The following is a 17673-nucleotide window of genomic DNA, read 5'->3' on the forward strand; positions in this document are numbered from 1 at the left end:
TTGTGACCCCGTGGGTTGTAGTCCACCAGGTTCCTCTGATCATGGAATTCTCCAGGCAAGAATACTGGAGTGGGTTGCCATTCCCTTCTCCAGGGGATCTTCCTGACCCAGGGATCCAACCTGGGTCTCCTGCATGGCAGGCAGATTCTTTACCATTCTTTACCAGAGAAGCCTTGATTACTTGAGAGTGGCATTAATGATGTTTGATACCAGATTGTTCTTTCTTTGTAGAGACTGGTCCTGTGTGCATTAAAAGATGTGCAGCAAGCTCCTGGCTGACCTCTACTCACTAGATGCCAGCAGCTCCCTCCACCCAGGTGTAACAACCAAAAATGTCTCTGCTGCTGCTGCTAAGTTGTTTCAGTCGTGTCCGACTCTGTGTGACCCCAGAGATGGCAGCCCACCAGGCTCCCCCGTCCCTGGGATTCTCCAGGCAAGAACACTGGAGTGGGTTGCCATTTCCTTCTCCAATGCATGAAAGTGAAAACTGAAAGTAAAGTCACTCAGTCGTGCCTGACTCTTAGCGACCCATGGACTGCAGCCTACCAGGCTCCTCCGTCCATGGGATTTTCCAGGCAAGAGTATTGGAGTGGGGTGCCATTGCCTTCTCCGTTGTGTCCGCTAGACATTGCCAAATAGCCCCAAGGCGGTAGGAGGAGGGAAAGAATCACTGATGTAGGTGAATTCTTCTGGCTGTCTTTCAGATCAGAAAAGCAATAACCATTTGTTCTGCTCCAGCTCTGTCCACTGACATGATTCCCCTTCCCTGCCAGCTTTCAGGGACACTTGAGATTGGGGGCGGGGGGTAATGCCCTCACCACCCACCCTCAAGCTGGAGCCCCCACATCACAGAGAACCATCTGAAAGCTGGTCTCCTCGGCCATCCATCTGGTCAGTGGGAACTCCCCGAGATGTGTGAGTTGAGAGAGAGGAGGCCACAAGCAAGAGGACACGTTGCAGGGTCTGAGCCACTTCTCCATGCACCTTCTGGGTTTTCTCGACATACTCTCTCCACGAGAAGACAGATTGCAGCTGTGCAGACCCAATCTCATGGGAGGGCAGGGCAGATCACACCCAGTCAAAACACTCAGAGGTTGGGACTGTAGTCCGCTGATGTCTCCGTCAGCTGTTCAGTCCCCACCAGAAGCCAGTAGTAGCCAGGAGCTGTTTCTCAGAAAGGAGAATAGTCACATGCAGAGGAGGGCACAGCTTTGCCCAGAGCCCTGGCACTCTGCACGGTGGTCTGCTCGCTGGCAGCATTGCTGTTGGCCACACTAAGTGCCACTGAGTCTATTAGGAGATGACGTCTGTGGGCCCTTCTCACACCTGATGGCCTTACAGGTTCTTTGATAAAGGCTTTGGAATAGCTGATGGGTTTCCTTCAAAATCCAAGAAGTCTCCACAAACATCATGCCTCCTTTTTCAGGTATAGAGACATTTCTCTCACTTTGTTGGGCTGCCCTGAAACGCTCCATGGTCTCCCCACAGTGTTCTTAAGTGGTGGGTCCCTGAATATTTATGGTGGCGGTGGTGGGGGGTGGGGGGCGTTCTCCCTCTTTTGTGTCTCAGGGAGGCAGGTGCCATCTGCATGAGGATGTCAACAGTGGGATCGAGCATGGTGTTTTGTGGGCCCTCTGCCAGCTGTGCAATGGCAGAGAGCAGGAAGACGGGACAAGTCCTGGGCACCTCCAGGCACCAGCACAGTTTCTGGTGGTCCTTGCAGATGGACAGGGAGAACCAAAGCTACCCTCCAGCCTCTGCTGTGAAACGATAAGGGGATGCATTGGGAAGCCTCTCAAGTCATTGATAGCCCCAGAGATCTCTGCAGGTCCCCCAGGATGCAAGTTAATCACCTTTGATTTATTCTCATGGTAAGGATGGGAAAGGCCAGGACTTTCACTTTTGTCCCATTTCTACTGAAGTAGCATCCAATCCAAGGCAGGGGAACCGACATGGGGGCTCAGCCGGCTGCCAAGTGTAACCCCTCCAGCCACACGTTGGAGGCTGGAGAAGTGACCACAGACCCACCGGTGCTGCAGACTCCCACCTTTGGGATAAAACTCTTTTTATCTCACGACCACCACAAGCCGCCCACTTTGACTGTGGAACCACGGTGGTATCTTTAAGTCACCAGAAATGAGTGACAACTCAGAGCCAGTGCTGAGTCCCTGCATTATCACAGGACACGCCCCACCCTGGGGTGATCAGGGAAGAGACGTTTGTCAGAACACGTCTGCCTGTCACGGGCCACAGTCGCCCTAAGGCAAGGTCTCAGGCCCCCTGGAGGAGGTCAGGAAGGGGTGTGCAGTATCAGCGGGTGATATAGCAAGGCCTTCTCAGAGGAGCCAAGGGGTTCCAGGCCTGGGAAGTGGCTTAGACCTGCCAAGTCCACAAACCTCTGCAACTCTACAATGTGGCTACCTAAGCAAGGAATTTTGCTTTCAAATCAGAAGTAATTTTTAACAACAATAATTTTATTGAGGAGTATTTTATGTACAGCCAAAAGCACAAATATCAAACACAGTTGGGTGTGTTTTCACCACTAGCAGGGTTGAGATCAGAATAACCGCCACAGTGCACCCCGCCCGCAAAAGCAGCTCTTATCCAGACCACTCCAGAGTTACAGACATAAAAATGGAATCAATACATGTGCTGTTTGCTGCCAGCTCTCATTTGTTCCACAGGTTTTGAGGATTCACCCATGTTGTTCAGTCGCTAAGTCACGTCCAATTCTGTGACCCCATGGACTACAGCACACCGGGCTTCCCTGTCTTTCTCCATCTCCTGGAGTTTGCTCAAATTCATGTCCACTGAAACAGTGATGCCATCCAACCATCTCATCCTCTATTGCCCTCTTCTCCTCCTGCCTTCAGTCTTTCCCAGCAACAGGATCTTTTCCAAAGAGTAGCTCTTCACATCAGGTGGCCAAAGTTTTGGAGCTTCAGCTTCAGCATCAGTCCTTCCAATGAAGATTCAGGGTTGATTTCCTGGATGGACTGGTTTGATCTCCTTGCTGTCCAAAGGACTCTCAAGCATGTTCTCCAGCACCACAGTTTAAAAGCCTCAATTCTTCAGTGCTCAGCCCTCTTTATGGCCCAGCTCTCACATCCGTACGTGACTACAGGCATTGTTTATTTGTAACTCTATTGCTGGGCAGTGTGACTGTATCACAGTTTGTATATCCATTTTCATGTTAATGGACAGGTTGCCTCCAGTTTGGAGCTATTATGCATAAAGCCACCAGAAGCCTTCATGAATCTTTGGTGTACATAAGGTTTCATTTCTTCTGGCTAAATACAAAAGAAGCAAAATTAGTAGCTCATAGAATGAGTGCATATGTCATGTTATTAGAAATTTCCAAACAATGTTTCAAATAGGTTGTATGGCTTTCCAATTCCACCAACAATGGTTCTGGTTACCTGAGACTCCAACATGTACAGTCCATCATTTCTGATGCCCATGCAGTAGTGCCCACGGACTTCCAGAAACTCCACCCTCTGGAGCAGGCTCTCAGCACACACAGGCTTGTGCGTACCTAAGGTGGGCACATGTATAGAAGTGCAAGACTGGGCAGGCCCGTGGTGTGTCTGTACAGACCTGCGCCATCTGTCTCTCCTGCCTTCTGCCCCCTTTCTCTTGGAGGCTGAACTCCATCTGCCTTCTGCCCTCACCAAATTCAGGTGTGTGCATATCCTTGCTTGGGTGTTTAGCTCCTGGACATCAAAACTTTTGTCTGATTTGCCCCCACCATCAGAGGCCCAGCCCATGGGTGTGACTGGCACCTTTTCTCTCTGTGCAGAAGAGGAACCTTCCCTTGTGTGCCCAGGTAAGCCCAGCAAGCAGCCATCCAGGGAATGGGGGTGACTACCTGCTCTGCATCTCCCAGAGAGCGGCTGGGAGTGAGGCCCTGGGGCTCAGTTCAGCTCCAAGCAGGAATCGCCAGGTAAGGAGGACTTCTCAGGGAGGAAAGAGTTGCATCAGACAGAGAAGGGGATAAAGGTCTGTCCAGCAGGTGGAGTGAGCACTCCTTACACAAAGTCTGATCAGAAGCCTGCTCTGTGCTGGGCTCACCAAGGCTGGGGACCCAGGAATACAACAGACCAGGTTCCTCCCAGCTGAGGGCGGGGGAAAGCAGAAAGGGGTCAGCAACTGGTTAGTGTAAAGGCTACTGGGAAAAGGATGGACAAGGACAGTGGCCCCACAGCAGTGGCGACCTCCACTCTGGGTCCAGGACCGGGAAAGGCTTTGGGGAGCCCCTGCAGGGGACTTGGGGACATCCTGGCACAATCTGGCCACTCTGACACCAACAGGGAGGATTATCACTGCAGCTTGTGGACCAAGAAATCACGGCCCAGAGAAAGTAATGGTATCCACCCTGGGTCCCACAGCCAGGAAGCAGCAGGTGGTCTACAGAAGGCTCCATTGGCCCCTAGGTCTGTGTTTGTCCCACACGTGCCCACAGAGGGAGGGGAAACCAGGGGTTTCAGGAAGATCTTGTGTCCAGCAGCTGGTGGCACGGGTCTGCCCTAGAGGTAGGGGACCAGGAAGAATATTCTCTCTGGCCACTTAACCTCTACCTGTCAATCTGAAGGCTTGAACTGCTGGATCTCAGTAAAAGCATCACAGTTGGGGGGATCAGCACTCACCATGGGAACTAGGTCAGAGCATCCGTGCCTCATGCCTTGTGCCTCTGGAAAGCCAGGCAGCCCAAGAAGGGAGACTGGGAGGAGAGGATGGTGAGCCCCAAGGATGGGCTCCAAGGGTCTCCAGGGATGTCAAGGGTGTGAACATTAGGTCAAACTGCTTCTTGCCTGTCAGTCCAAGGATAAGCTTCCATCGGAGCTCCTGTTCTTTTGGAAAACTGCTGGCCACAATGAGTGACACAAGAGGGAAAGCCACCTTATGACCATCATGGAAGGACAAGTCCCCAGGTGAGATGGCATGGGCTCAACCCCAACCTGGGGAGATGAATGAGGAGCTGACAGTTAAGCCCACTGATGGGCCACAACACAGAGCAGAGGGAAGAGCAGAGGGGCTGCTGCTCACTCCAGCATCTCAGAGTGAGCTCTGGACCATCCCATCCTGATGGACACATAGCAGGAACTAGCTGGTTGGTGACTTCATCTACACCACACGTTTCGGAGGTTTTTGGATTTGTGAGGAAGGAGAAATCTTGGTGCTGAACCCAAGAGGATGTGCTGTGGACAAGAGAATGTGGGTGAGGAGGCTCAACCTCTGAGGAGCAGCACTCAGCTGTCACCCATGGCTGGCCCTTGAGTCCCCTCACTATTTCTTGCTTCTCCACCTGGAACCTCCTTTCTAAGGCAGACTTCAGATATACTGTGGGATCAATTCCTGATTAATACTGCTATAAAATGAATGTTGCAATAAAGAAAGTAGCACTATTTTTTTGGTTTCCTGGTGCATATAAAAATTAAATTTCCATGTTGGAGAAGGTGTAGAGAAGAGGCAACCTTCCTACACTGTTGGTGGGAATGTAAGCTCGTACAGTCACTATGGAGAACAGTGCGGAAGTTCACTTAAAAACTAAATATAGAGCTACCATACGATCCAGCAATTCCACTCCTGGGCATATATCCAGAGAAAACTATCATTTGAAAATACATATGCACCCCAATGTTCATTGTAGCACTGTTTACAATCGTCATTAGGGAGCAACCTAAATGTCCATCAACAGATGAATGGATAATGAAGTTGTGGTACATATAATACAATGGTGTATTACTCAGCTATAAAAATGAAAAAAGTAATACCATTAGCAGCAATATGGGTGGGCCTGGATTTTATCATAATAAGTGAAGTAAGTCAGAGAAAGACAAATGTCATATGATATCACTTATGTGTGGAAACTAAAATATGATACAAACGAACTTATTTACAAAACAGAGATAGACTCAAAAACATAGAAAACAAACTTACGGTTACCAAAGGGGAAAGGGGTGGAAAGGGATACATTTGGAGTTTGGGATTAGCAGATTGTTGTTGTTGTTCGGTTGCTAAGTCATGTCCAGCTCTTTGTGACCCCATGGACTGCAGCACGGCAGGCCTCCCTGTCCTTCGCCATCCACCGGAGTTCACCCGAGTTCAGTGAATCAGTGACGCCATCCAACCATCTCATCCTCTGTCACTCTCTTCTCCTCCTACCCCCAATCTTTCCCAGAGTCAGGGTCCTTTCCAATGAGTCAGCTCTTCTCACCAGGGGGCCACGTATTGGAGCTTCAGCATCAGTCCTTCCAATGAGTATTCAGGATTGATTTACCTTAGGATTGAGTGGTTTGATCTTCTTGCAGTCACAGGGACTCTCAAGAGTCTTCTACAGCACCACAATTCAAAAGCATCAGTTCTTCAGCATTCAGCCTTCTTTATGGTCCAACTCTCACATCTGACTACTGGAAAAACCATAGCTTTGACTGTATGGACCTTTATTGGAAAAGTGATGCCACTGCTTTTTAAAACCCTGTCTAGGTTAATCATAGCCTTCCTTCCCAGAAGCAAGCATCTTCTAATTTCATGACTGCAGTCACCATCTACAGTGATTTTAGAACACAAGAAGAGAAAATCTGTCATTGCTTCCACTTATTCTCCTCCTATTTAACAGAAAGTGATGGAACCAAATGCCATGAAGTTAGTTTTATGTTGAGTTTTATGTTTTAGTTTTATGTTTAGTTTATGTTGAGTTTTAAGCCAGCTTTTTCACTCTCCTCCTTCACCCTCATCTAGAGGCTCTTCAGTTCCTCTTTGCTTTCTACCATTAGAGTGGTATCAACTGCATATCTGAGGCTGTTGATATTTCTCCTGGCAATCTTGATTCCAACTTGTGCTTCATCCAGCCTGGAATTTCGCATGATGTGCTCTGCATATAAGTTAAATAAACAGGATGACAATACACAGCCTTGTCATATTCCTTTCCCAATTTTGAACCACTCATTCCATGTCTGGTTCTAACTGTTGCTTCTTGACCCAAATACAGGTTTCTCAGGAAGCAGGTAAGGTATCTGATATTCCCATCTCTTTAAGAATTTTCCTCAGTTGTGATCCACACAAAGGCTCCACATAGTCAGTGAAACAGAAGTAGGTATTTTTCTGGAATTCCCTTGCTTTTTCTATCATCCAAGGAATGTTGGCAATTTGATCTCTGGTCCCTCTCCCTTTTCTAAATCCAGCTTGTACGTTACATCTGGACTTTCTTGATGCAAATACTGCTGAAGCCTAACTTGAAGGATTTTGAGCATAACCTTACTAACATGGGAAGCGAACGCAATTGCCAGTAGTTTGAACATTTTTTACCACTGCCCTTCTTTGGGATTGGAATGAAAACTGACCTTTTCCAGTCCTGTGGCCACTGTTGAGTTTTCCAAATTTGCTGGCATACTGAGTGCAGCACTTTAACATCATCATCTTTTAGGATTTGAAATAGCTCAACTGGAATTCCATCACTTCCACTAGCTTTATTGGTAGAAATGTTACCTAAGGCCCACTTGGCTTCACACTCCAAGATGTCTGGCTCTAGGTGAGTGACCACACCATCTGGTTATCTGGATCATCAAGACCTTTTTTGTACAATTCTTCTGTGTGTTCCTGCTACCTCTTCTTAATCTCTTCTGCTTCTGTTAGGTCCATACTGTTTCTGTCCTTTATTATGCCCATCCTTGCATCAAATGTTCCTTTGATATCTCCAGTTATCTTGAAGAGGTCTCTAGTCTTTATCCATTCTATTGTTTTCCTCTATCATTGTTCACTGAAGAAGGCCTTTTTATCTCTCCTTGCTATTCTACGGAACTCTGCTTTCAGTTGAGTTTATCTTTCCCTTTCTCCTTTGCTTTTTGCTTTTCTTCTTTCCTCAGCTATTTGTAAAGCATCCTCAGACAACCACTTTGCCTTCTTGCATTTCTTTTTCTTTGAGATGGCTTGTTCACTGCCTCTTATACAATGTCACAAATCTCTGTCCATAGCTCTTCAGATACTCTGTCTACCAGATCTAATCCCTTGGATCTATTTGTCACCTCTACTGTATAATCATAAGGGATTTGATTTAGGTCATACCTGAATGGTCTAGTGGTTTTCCCCACTTTTTTTAGTTTAAGGCTGAATTTTGCTTTAAGGAGCCAATGCTCTGAGCCACAGTCAGCTCCTGGTCTTGTTTTTGCTGATGGTATAGAGCTTCTCAATCATTGGCTGCAAAGAATATAATCAATCTGATTTCAGTATTGACCATCTGGTGATGTCCATGTGTAGAGTCATCTCTTATGTTGTTGGAAGTGGGTGTTTGCTATGACCAGTGTGTTCTCTTGGCCAAAGTCTCTTAGTCTTTGCCCTGCTTCATTTTGTACTCCAAGGCCAAACTTGCCTATTACTCCAGGTATCTCTTGACAACCTACTTTTGCATTCCAATCCTCTATGATGAAAAGAACTTTTTTTTTTTTTTTTTTTTTTGGTGTTAGTTCTAGAAGATCTTCTAAGTCTTCATAGAACTGGTCAACTTCAGTTTCTTTGGCCTCAGTGGTTGGGGCATAGACTTGGATTACTGTGATGTTAAATGGTTTGTCTTAGAAATGAACCAAGATCATTCTGTCATTTTTGAGATTGCACCCAAGTAGTGAATTTCAGGTTCTTTTGTTGATTATGAGGGCTACTCCACTTGGTCTATGGGATTCTTGGCCACAGTATTAGATATGATGGTCATCTGAATTAAATTCACCATTCCTGTCCGTTTTAGTTTGCTGATGCCTAAGATGTCGATTGTTCACTCCTGCCATTTCCTGCTTGACCACATCCAATTTATCTTGATTCATGGACCTAACATTCCAGGTTCCTTTGCAGTATTGTTCTTTAAAGCATCAGATTTTACTTTCACCACCAAACACATCCACAACTGAGTATCGTTTCTGCTTTGGCCCTGCAGCTTCATTCTTTCTGGGGCTATTAGTAATTGCCCTCTGCTCTTCCCCAGTAGCATATTGGACACCTACCAACCTGGGGGGCTCAGCTTCCAGTGTCATATCTTTTGTCTTTTTATACTGTTCATGGGGTTCTTGTGGCAAGAATACTGGAGTGGTTTGCCAATCCCTTCTCCAGTTTTCAGAACTCTCCACTATGACCCATCCATCTTGGGTGGCCCTGGACGGTATGACTCATAACTTCACTGAGTTATGCAAACCCCTTTGCCGTGACAAGACAATGATCCATGAAGAGGGGATTAGCAGATACTTACAATATATATAAAATAAATAAGTTCCCACTGTATAGCACAGGGAACTATACTCAATATCTTATGCTGTGCTCAGTCACTCAGTCATGTCTGACTCTTTGCAACTCCATGGATTATAGCCTGCCAGGCTTCTCTGTCCATGATTCTCCAAGCAAGAATACTGGAGTGGGTTGCCATGCCCTCTTCCAAGAGATCTTTCTTCCCAACCAAGGGATCAAACCCAGGTCTCCCACACTGCAGGTGGATTCTCTACCATCTGAGCCACCAGGGAAAACAAAGAAGTTCATTGGCTTCTCCAGGTGATCTTCCCAACCCAGTGATCAAACCCAGGTGTCCTGCATTGCAGGCAGATTCTTTACCAGCTGAGCCACCAAGGAAGCCCCAATATCTTATAATAAACTATAATATAAAAGAATCAGAGCATGCATATATATATGCATGCATATGTATATGCATATATATATAACTGAATCACTTTGCTGTACACCTGAACCTAACACAAAGTTGTAAATTAACTATACTTCAATTTTAAAAAACATTAAAAAATAAAGTTATATTCCCAATATACTATAATCTATTAAGTGTACAATAGCATATGTCTTTTGAAAAACAATATACATATCTTAATTAAAAAATACTTTATTCTAAAAACTGCTAATCATCATCCGAGCCCTCAGAAATAGCAACAGCAAAAACCCCTGATCACAAATCATTGTAACAATATGATCATAATGAAAAAGTCTGAAATCTTGCCAGAATCACCAAAGTGTGACAGAGACATGAAGTAAGAAAATGCTGTTGGAAAAATGGTTCATATAGTCTTGCTCAACGCAGGCTGATTCAAAATTGGGAAAGGAGTACATCAAGGATGTATATTGTCACCCTGCTTATTTAACTTATATGCTGAGTGAAAGTGAAAGTGAAGTCGTTCAGTCATGTCCGACTTTTTGCGACCCCATGGGCTGTAGACTGCCAGGCTCCTCTGTCCATGGGATTTTCCAGGCAAGAATACTGAAGTGGTTTGCATTTTCCTTCTTCAGGGGATCTTCCCAACCCAGGGATCAAACCCGGGTCTCCTGAACTGCAGGCAGACTCTTTACCGTCTGAGCCACCAGGGAAGTTTAGATACAGAGTCCATCACACAAAATGCCAGGCTGGATAAAGCACAACCTGGTGTCAAGAATGCCGGGAAAAATATAAAAAAACCTCAGATATGCAGATGACACCACCTTTATGGCAGAAAGCTAAGAGGAACTAAAGAGCCTCTTCATGAAAGTGAAAGAGGAGAGTGAAAAGCTGGCTTAAAACTCAACATTAAAAAAACTAAGATTATGACATCCAGTTCCATCACTTCATGGCAAATATACAGGGAAACAATGGAAACAGTGACAGACTTGATTTTCTTGGGCTCCAAAATCACTGCAGATGGTGACTGCAGCCATGAAATTAAGAGACACTTGCTCCTTGGAAGAAAAGCTATGACCAACCTAGACAGCATATTAAAAGGCAGAGACCTTTGTTGACTTTGCCAACAAAGATCTGTATAGTCAAAGCTATGGTTTTTCCAGTAGTCATGTATGGATGTGAGAGTTGGACTATAAAGAAAGCTGAGCGCCAAAAAATTGATGCTTTTGGACTGTGGTATTGGAGAAGACTCTTGAGAGTCCTTGGACTGCAAGGAGATCCAACAAGTCCACCCTAAAGGAAATCAGTCCTGAATATTCATTGGAAGGACTGATGCTGAAACTGAAGCTCCAATACTTTGGCCACCTGATAAGAATTGACCCATTGGAAAAGACCCTGATGCTGGGAAAGATTGAAGGCAGGAGGAGAAGGGGACGACAGAGGATGCGATGGTTGGATGCCATCACCAATTCGATGGACATGAGTTCGAGAAAGCTCTGGGAGTTGGTGATGGACAGGGAAGCCTTGTGTGCTGCAGTCCACAGGGTTGCAAAAGAGTCAGACCTGACTGAGCAACTGAACTGACTGACTGATATACACAGACCGCATTTTCTTTATCTGTTCATCTGTTTATGGACTCTTCTGTTGCTTCCAATCCTTGGATATTGTGAATAATGTTGCAGTGAACATAGATACATAACTATGTCTTTGAGATCCTATTTTCCATTTTTTTTTGCATGCATATACAGAGGAGAGATTGTTGGAGTATATATATGGTAATTCTATCTTAATTTTTTAAGGAATTGTCACAATGTTTTCCATAGGGACTTCAGTCCAACAAATTAGATTTAATTATTAGATAAAGTCATTAATTATGAAAAAGCAATGACTATCTGGTTTTGGATTTCTATCAAAGGCAAACCAAGAGAACCACGATAGTTTAAGCTAGTCCAACTGCCATTTAAAATTGTTCACAAATGTGTATCTGTTGCCAGAAGAAAAATCTGCCAGTCAAATTCTGTATCAGAATTTACCATAAGCTGATACAACAAAAATAACATTGAAGGATATAAATGATCAATAGGACTTAAAACATACTTATAAACTGCACTGGTATTATACCATCAAGATACATGCACACACAAAGTTCTTGACAATCTCCATGAGTCCAATTTCAGTCATTTTAGAACTCTAAGAACATACATCTACTATGTATTCAAAACAAGTAAAAAGTAGTGGCAATGGTTATTTAGTCACACTGATACTTTACAATCATAAGACTATTTTCACAGACAAACTATTCACCGAGAACATACACAGAAATTGCCTTTAAATATTATACTGTTTAATATACTGCTCATTTTTTTAAACTATAACTGTTAAAAAAATTGATATGTCTTAAATATTTGTGCTAAAAAAGTTACCAGAAACAAAATACTAAAAACATTTTTAATTTCATAATGCATCATCCCATTTATCTTTGGCTAAATGTAAAATCATTTTTTATTATCTGAACACAACATTGATATAGACAAAAGGGAAATGGAACTCTCTGGGATTCACTTTGCCAGGAAATCCAACAAGTACAGGAAAAAATAAATTTACTCATATTAAACGTTACTTGTAACATAACTACTCAATGCTTATTCAGTGCTACTCAACATATTATAATTGCAAATAAAATTGACTTGGCAGTATTTTCTCACAAGTCATTAACTACATAATGCTATTTTACTCTCATAAATAGCCAATCTTCTATCTTCCCCTTCAAATGCTCTTTCCAACTACTGCTCCTTTCCCAGGTCAGTAATGAATGGCAAGATAGCAATGCTTTATGTAACCCATGGATTCATATGAAATACAAATCTATGAAAATCTATGAAAAAAGTAACTCACTAAAGCTATGAACCACTGAAATCTGGTATTATCCAGCCAGCAGTTTCAATTAACTTCTAAAAAGAAAACAGATTTTATACCTTTTTTTCATAAAGAAGAGGCCCTTGAAAGCACAGCACTCTCTCACCTGTAAAAGTAAAAAAGAAAAAAAAGTTCTGGGTTAGTTGTGACTTCCTTTATATACAAGAATATTCACATCTGGGAGAGTCATCACACTTGTACTGTGGTATTCCTCAAAATTTAGGCAAGTGGGTAAGGCAATGTATCCATCAACACTTCAGATCAAACTTCAACACAACAAAAACACCTTAGCATCTAATGTAAACAATAAAAAAACAATTAGGATATCAATCTATTTAAATCATCTGTCACCTGCTAAGCAAAGAAAATCTACAGATCCCTGGGTTGGGGAGATCCCCTGGAGGAGACATGGCAACCCACTCCAGTATTCTTGCCTGGAGAATTCCATGGGCAGAGGAGCCTGGCGGGCTACAGTCCATGGGGTTGCAGAGTCAGACACAACTGAGCAACTGACTAAGCGCACAGCACAGTAGCGATCTCCTGGCGGGGCTGGTTTATTTTTCATTGTACATCTGGGATTTAAAGAAATGTGAAGTGTAGGAGCTTATGCTTTATCTATTCTTCCAACCCTTTTAAATGATTAAACTATGAAAAACATTCTATTCCTAAAAATGTCAATGTGCATCATTGACAGCTGTTTTTGTTTGTTTTTTTTAAGAAGTTCCACTATGTTCATGCCTTCAATGTGTTCAATGATGTACTGGGTGTTGGGCTGCTTCAATGAACAACAGCAACAAAGAACACACAGACAAGAATTCTAACCTTTGGAACTTATACTCTATGTTGAACCTACCATTAAAACTTGCAAGACTAAATATAACGTTAGGGACTGGAATAATATCTGGAAGTTATCCCTATTCATCAGACAAATCAGACTAGCGATTCCTGGCAGTACCTAAAAATATAATTTGATTGTAGAAGAATAGATTTTTCACATAATTTTCAGTCCACTTGGTTTCAAAAGACCCAGAAGTAACAAAAGTGCCAACATAGTCAGCTCTTTTAGCTCTATTTAAGCCACTGGACCTTTTCCTAGAATTTTTCTATAAACAAGTAAAATAGTATTACAAAGGAAACCAACTGTATTGAAATCATTATCAAAACATTTAAAATATCATGTTCTATGGTATTATATGAAGGCTTCCCTGGTAGCTCAGCTGGCAAAGAATCTTGCAATGCAGGAGACCCTGGCTCAATTTCTGGGTTGGGAAGATCAGCTGGAGAAAGGATAGGCTACCCACTCTAGTGTTCTTGGTCTTCCCTGGTGGTTCAAACAGCACAGAATCTGCCTGCAATATGGGAAACCTGGGTTCGATCCCTGGGTTGAGAAGATCCTGGGGAGAAGGAACCAGCTACCAACTCCAGTATTCTTGCCTGGAGAATTCCATGGACAGAGGAGCCTGGCAGGCTACAGTCATGGAGTCGTAAAGAGTCATATGGGACTGAGCAACTTTCACTTTCACACCTTCATCACATTTTATGAGCTCAAGTGATGTAAATATTTAACTATTGATCCAATAACTACCACAATTCTGAAGTAACGAAGAGTCTACATTACATCTATATGTATCTCCCAACTATAAAGCTGAGATGTGAACACTTGCATACAGCTAATACTATTGTGGGTTTTTTGTTTGTTTGTTTGTTTAGCTTTGCTTTTTGTGGAAGAGGAGATCTACATTCATAACTGAAATACTAAATTTTAGACAATAGCAAAAAAAAAAGCTTTTTCCTCTCTGAGTTTACAGATCTTTTGGAGTATGAACACTGACCCTGAATTAAGAATCCCTACTCTAAAACATCTGGTTTTTAAGAAAAACAATCCATAGAAGGTAGTCACACACCTTCACAAGGTGGGAGAAAGCAGGTATTAAAAGTCAGAGTGGGGGCTCAGGGATAAAGAATCTGCCTGCCAATACAGGAGACAGGGGTTCAATCCCCAATCCGAGAAGATCCAACATGCTGCAGAGCACCTAAGCCCCTGTGCCACAACCATCAAGCCTGTGCTCTGGAGTCTGGGAGCCACAACTGTGTTGAGCCTGTGTGCTGCAACTACAGAAGCCTGCACGCTCTAGAGCCGCTGCTCCACCACAAGAGAAGCCACCACGATGAGAAGCCCACACACCGAAACCAGAGAGTGGCCCCAGCTTGCCACAGCTAGAGAAAAGTCCACATTGCAATAAAGACCTAGCAAAGCCAAAAATAAATTACTTTAAGAGAGCAGAAACACCCTTGGTAACCTCTTAAATATTCCATAAAGTTACAAATACATGGGTTTTGTATGACTCAAAGTAATTCTAATGTACATTAAAGTTTGAAAACTCCTTCCAACAACAATTTTTGCAGGTTTCTTGACATCTATGATAACACCATCTATGATAATTCCATACTTCCATAATAATGAAAGGGAATTCTAAAGCGTTCTTGCTAGCCTTATAGAATTTCACTCCACTTTAGTTTCTGTTGTCTCCACTTTAATATAAATTAATAGATGTGTTAACTGTGGAAATTAAAGGTCTGTTGGGACTTCCCTGGCTGTCCAGTGATTAAGACTCTGAACATTCACTGCAGGGGGCAGGGGTTTGATCCCTGGTCAGCGAACTGGGATCTCCCACATGCCCCAGGCATGGCCAAAAAAATAAAGAGCTGTCTTCCACTGGAAATCGGATTCTACCGTTAGCCAAGACATGTTGATCAAAGATAATAAAAACTCAGCTTTCAAACCGTCACAGAACGAGGATCAGGCGCAGTCATGAGCACATTGTTGTTGCTGTGTGCCATTTCCCCCCGCCCCCCAACCCCGTTACCAGGCAACGGTTGACGACCATTAGTGGTCCTGCTCAGCCATTGGTGGGCTCCGTAGCGGGCCCCTCCCCCAAGCTACCCAAAGTCAATGAGCAACCCTTAGTGGGCCCCTTCAGCCAAAGGTTGGCGGAGGAATGGATCTCAGGCGTGTAAGAGACTGATTCTGGCCTTCTCCCCGCCTCCCCCGCCCTCCAGCGTTCCTTCCAGTGCACCGGGCCTCAGGCCAGTGGGTAGGCTGGGGGCCCTAGGGAACAGGTGGGGCAGTATCCTGCAGAGCGCCAGCGCCCTCACCAAGGTCACCCACTGGCCAGCTGGGGCCTTGAGGCAACGGTGAACCTCTCCTCCCTCCCTGCCTCTGTGACCTAATGGCAGCGGCAGTCGCTCTGGGTCACCGTCTGTGGGGCCTGGCCCCTGCTCTTTGGGTATGGTATTTTTTGGCCTCACTGTACCAGGATTCCCAGGTGGCGCTAGTGGTAAAGAACCCGCCTGCCAATGGAAGAGAGGCGTTCAACCCCCGGGTTGGGAAGAGCCCCTTGGGAAGGAAGTGGCAACCCACTCCAGTATTCTTGCCTGGAGAATCCCATGGACAGAGGAGCCTGGCGGGCTACAGTTCGCAGAGTCCGACGCGACTGAAGCTACTTAGCACAGCGCAGTGCGTGGGGCACACGGACTTGTGTTTTGTTTTTTAAAAAATCACTGTTAATCAAATATTATTGCAATTAGTCAAACAACTGCTGTTCTGAAAAAGATGACATCAAGACAATGGGACTTATAAATGGAAACATAATACAACATTAAAGGTAGCTTTTATTTATTGCTTTACAAGGACCGGCACAGCAAGAGCGCACTCACATTTCCAAAATATCTACGCACGAGGCTCTTCGGGAAACAAACGGATGCCTTCAAGCAACACAAAGGGGATCCAAAAGCTCACCCTGGTTTTCTCCTGTCCCCACCCACCTCTCTGAGATAAAGAGCCGGGAAACCGGTTCCCAAACGGTGGCGGTAGAAGGGGACGCTGCAACTGCCCTAAAGCAGCGACTCCCGCGGGGAGCTGAGCACCGGGGCGCAGGCGATCCCGACAGGGCGGCCATCTCACAATGCAGTTCTCCAACCCCCAAGCGCGAAGCCCACCCCGCAGCCACAGCGCTGCGGCTCCACCAAGCCGGACCACCGAGGAGCTCGAGGCCGCCCCCTAGCTGTTGTCAGCCCACGCAGGGGACCCGCACCGGCGCCGCTCCCTCCCTTCTGCACACCACATCACTTACCCTACGGCTACCACGGCGCACCCGCGGCCTCCCTACAATAGGGTACTTTCTCCGAGCCCTCTTCCTCAGAAAAGCAACGAACACCGAACCAAGGCTATGCCATGCGGCAACGGCACCCTCTCCCGTTTTAGCGCTTGCCTAAGGCTTCCTGGTGACTCAGAGGGTAAAGCGTCTGTCCGCAATGCGGGAGACCCGGGTTCGATCCCTGGGTCGGCTGATCCCCTGGAAAAGGAAATGGCAACCCACTCCAGTATTCTTTCCTGGAGAATCCCATGGACCGAGGAGCCTAGTAGGCTACAGTCCACCGGGTCGCAAACAGTCGGACACGACTGAGCGACTTTTTTTTAAAACGCTTTCCCTTCACAAGGGATTTTTCTCCCATAACCCACTGAAATAACCCGCAGAAATGCACTCCCCCCCCCCGACCCCTGCCGCGCAAAGTCCTGCCTGCCACCTCCTGGAGCACAGCCCTTGCTAACCCCAGCCCCCCAAATCTGAAACACCTGGAGCCGGCCTCCCACTCCTTTGTTACCTAGCCCAAGCTCTTTAAGGACCGGCCAATAAATCAGGAGCCAAGTTGTTGGAAGGAAGAATAACGATTTTAATCCGAAAGCCAGTAAAAGAGAAAGGAGAACAGACTCAGACTCAAAAAGCAAAATCTCCAATTCAACAACTCCTATTATAAGGAAGAAGGGGAGAGAAGGCCGGGGCTGCAGCCCTGACCAGTGGCTGAGCAGGACCATTGCTGGTGGCTTAATAACAGTTACTCCCTTTCGGGAGGACGCACCATGGTGCCCACCAATGGCTGATTTGTTGTTATTTAGTCACTAATAATGTCAGACTCTGCCACCCTGTAGACTGCAGCAGTCAGACTTTCCTGTCCTTCATTATCTCCCAGAGTTTGCTCAAACTCATGTCCATTGAGTTGGTGATGCCATCCAAACATCTCATCCTGTCACCCCTTCTCCTCCTGCCCTCAATCTTCCCTAG

At 45.2% G+C, this 17673-nt stretch overlaps 1 protein-coding gene across 1 annotated transcript; it reads left to right on the forward strand.

The window, feature by feature from the left end:
• The first annotated feature begins 1952 nt into the window (after window positions 1-1952).
• Window positions 1953-16955, forward strand: LOC129633907 (uncharacterized). Its single transcript, XM_055555882.1, has 4 exons — window positions 1953-2030; window positions 3800-3943; window positions 15519-15645; window positions 16242-16955. Exons 1-4 carry the CDS (start codon window positions 1953-1955, stop codon window positions 16823-16825), a joined length of 933 nt encoding a protein of 310 aa, XP_055411857.1. The 3' UTR covers window positions 16826-16955.
• Window positions 16956-17673: the final 718 nt, after the last annotated feature.

The sequence above is a fragment of the Bubalus kerabau genome, chromosome 19, assembly GCF_029407905.1.
Source record: "Bubalus kerabau isolate K-KA32 ecotype Philippines breed swamp buffalo chromosome 19, PCC_UOA_SB_1v2, whole genome shotgun sequence".
In the NCBI taxonomy this organism is placed as follows: Eukaryota; Metazoa; Chordata; class Mammalia; order Artiodactyla; family Bovidae; genus Bubalus; species Bubalus kerabau.

What these genes read in the sequence shown, in the direction of transcription:
- LOC129633907 (XM_055555882.1), top strand. Translation starts at nt 1,953, where the DNA reads ATGGGGGCTCAGCCGGCTGCCAAGTGTAACCCCTCCAGCCACACGTTG. An exon ending in AAGTGACCACAGACCCACCG is followed by an intron (nt 2,031 to 3,799) that starts GTGCTGCAGACT and finishes CTCTCTGTGCAG; the next exon opens with AAGAGGAACCTTCCCTTGTG. An exon ending in ACCGGGCCTCAGGCCAGTGG is followed by an intron (nt 15,646 to 16,241) that starts GTAGGCTGGGGG and finishes TTGCTTTACAAG; the next exon opens with GACCGGCACAGCAAGAGCGC.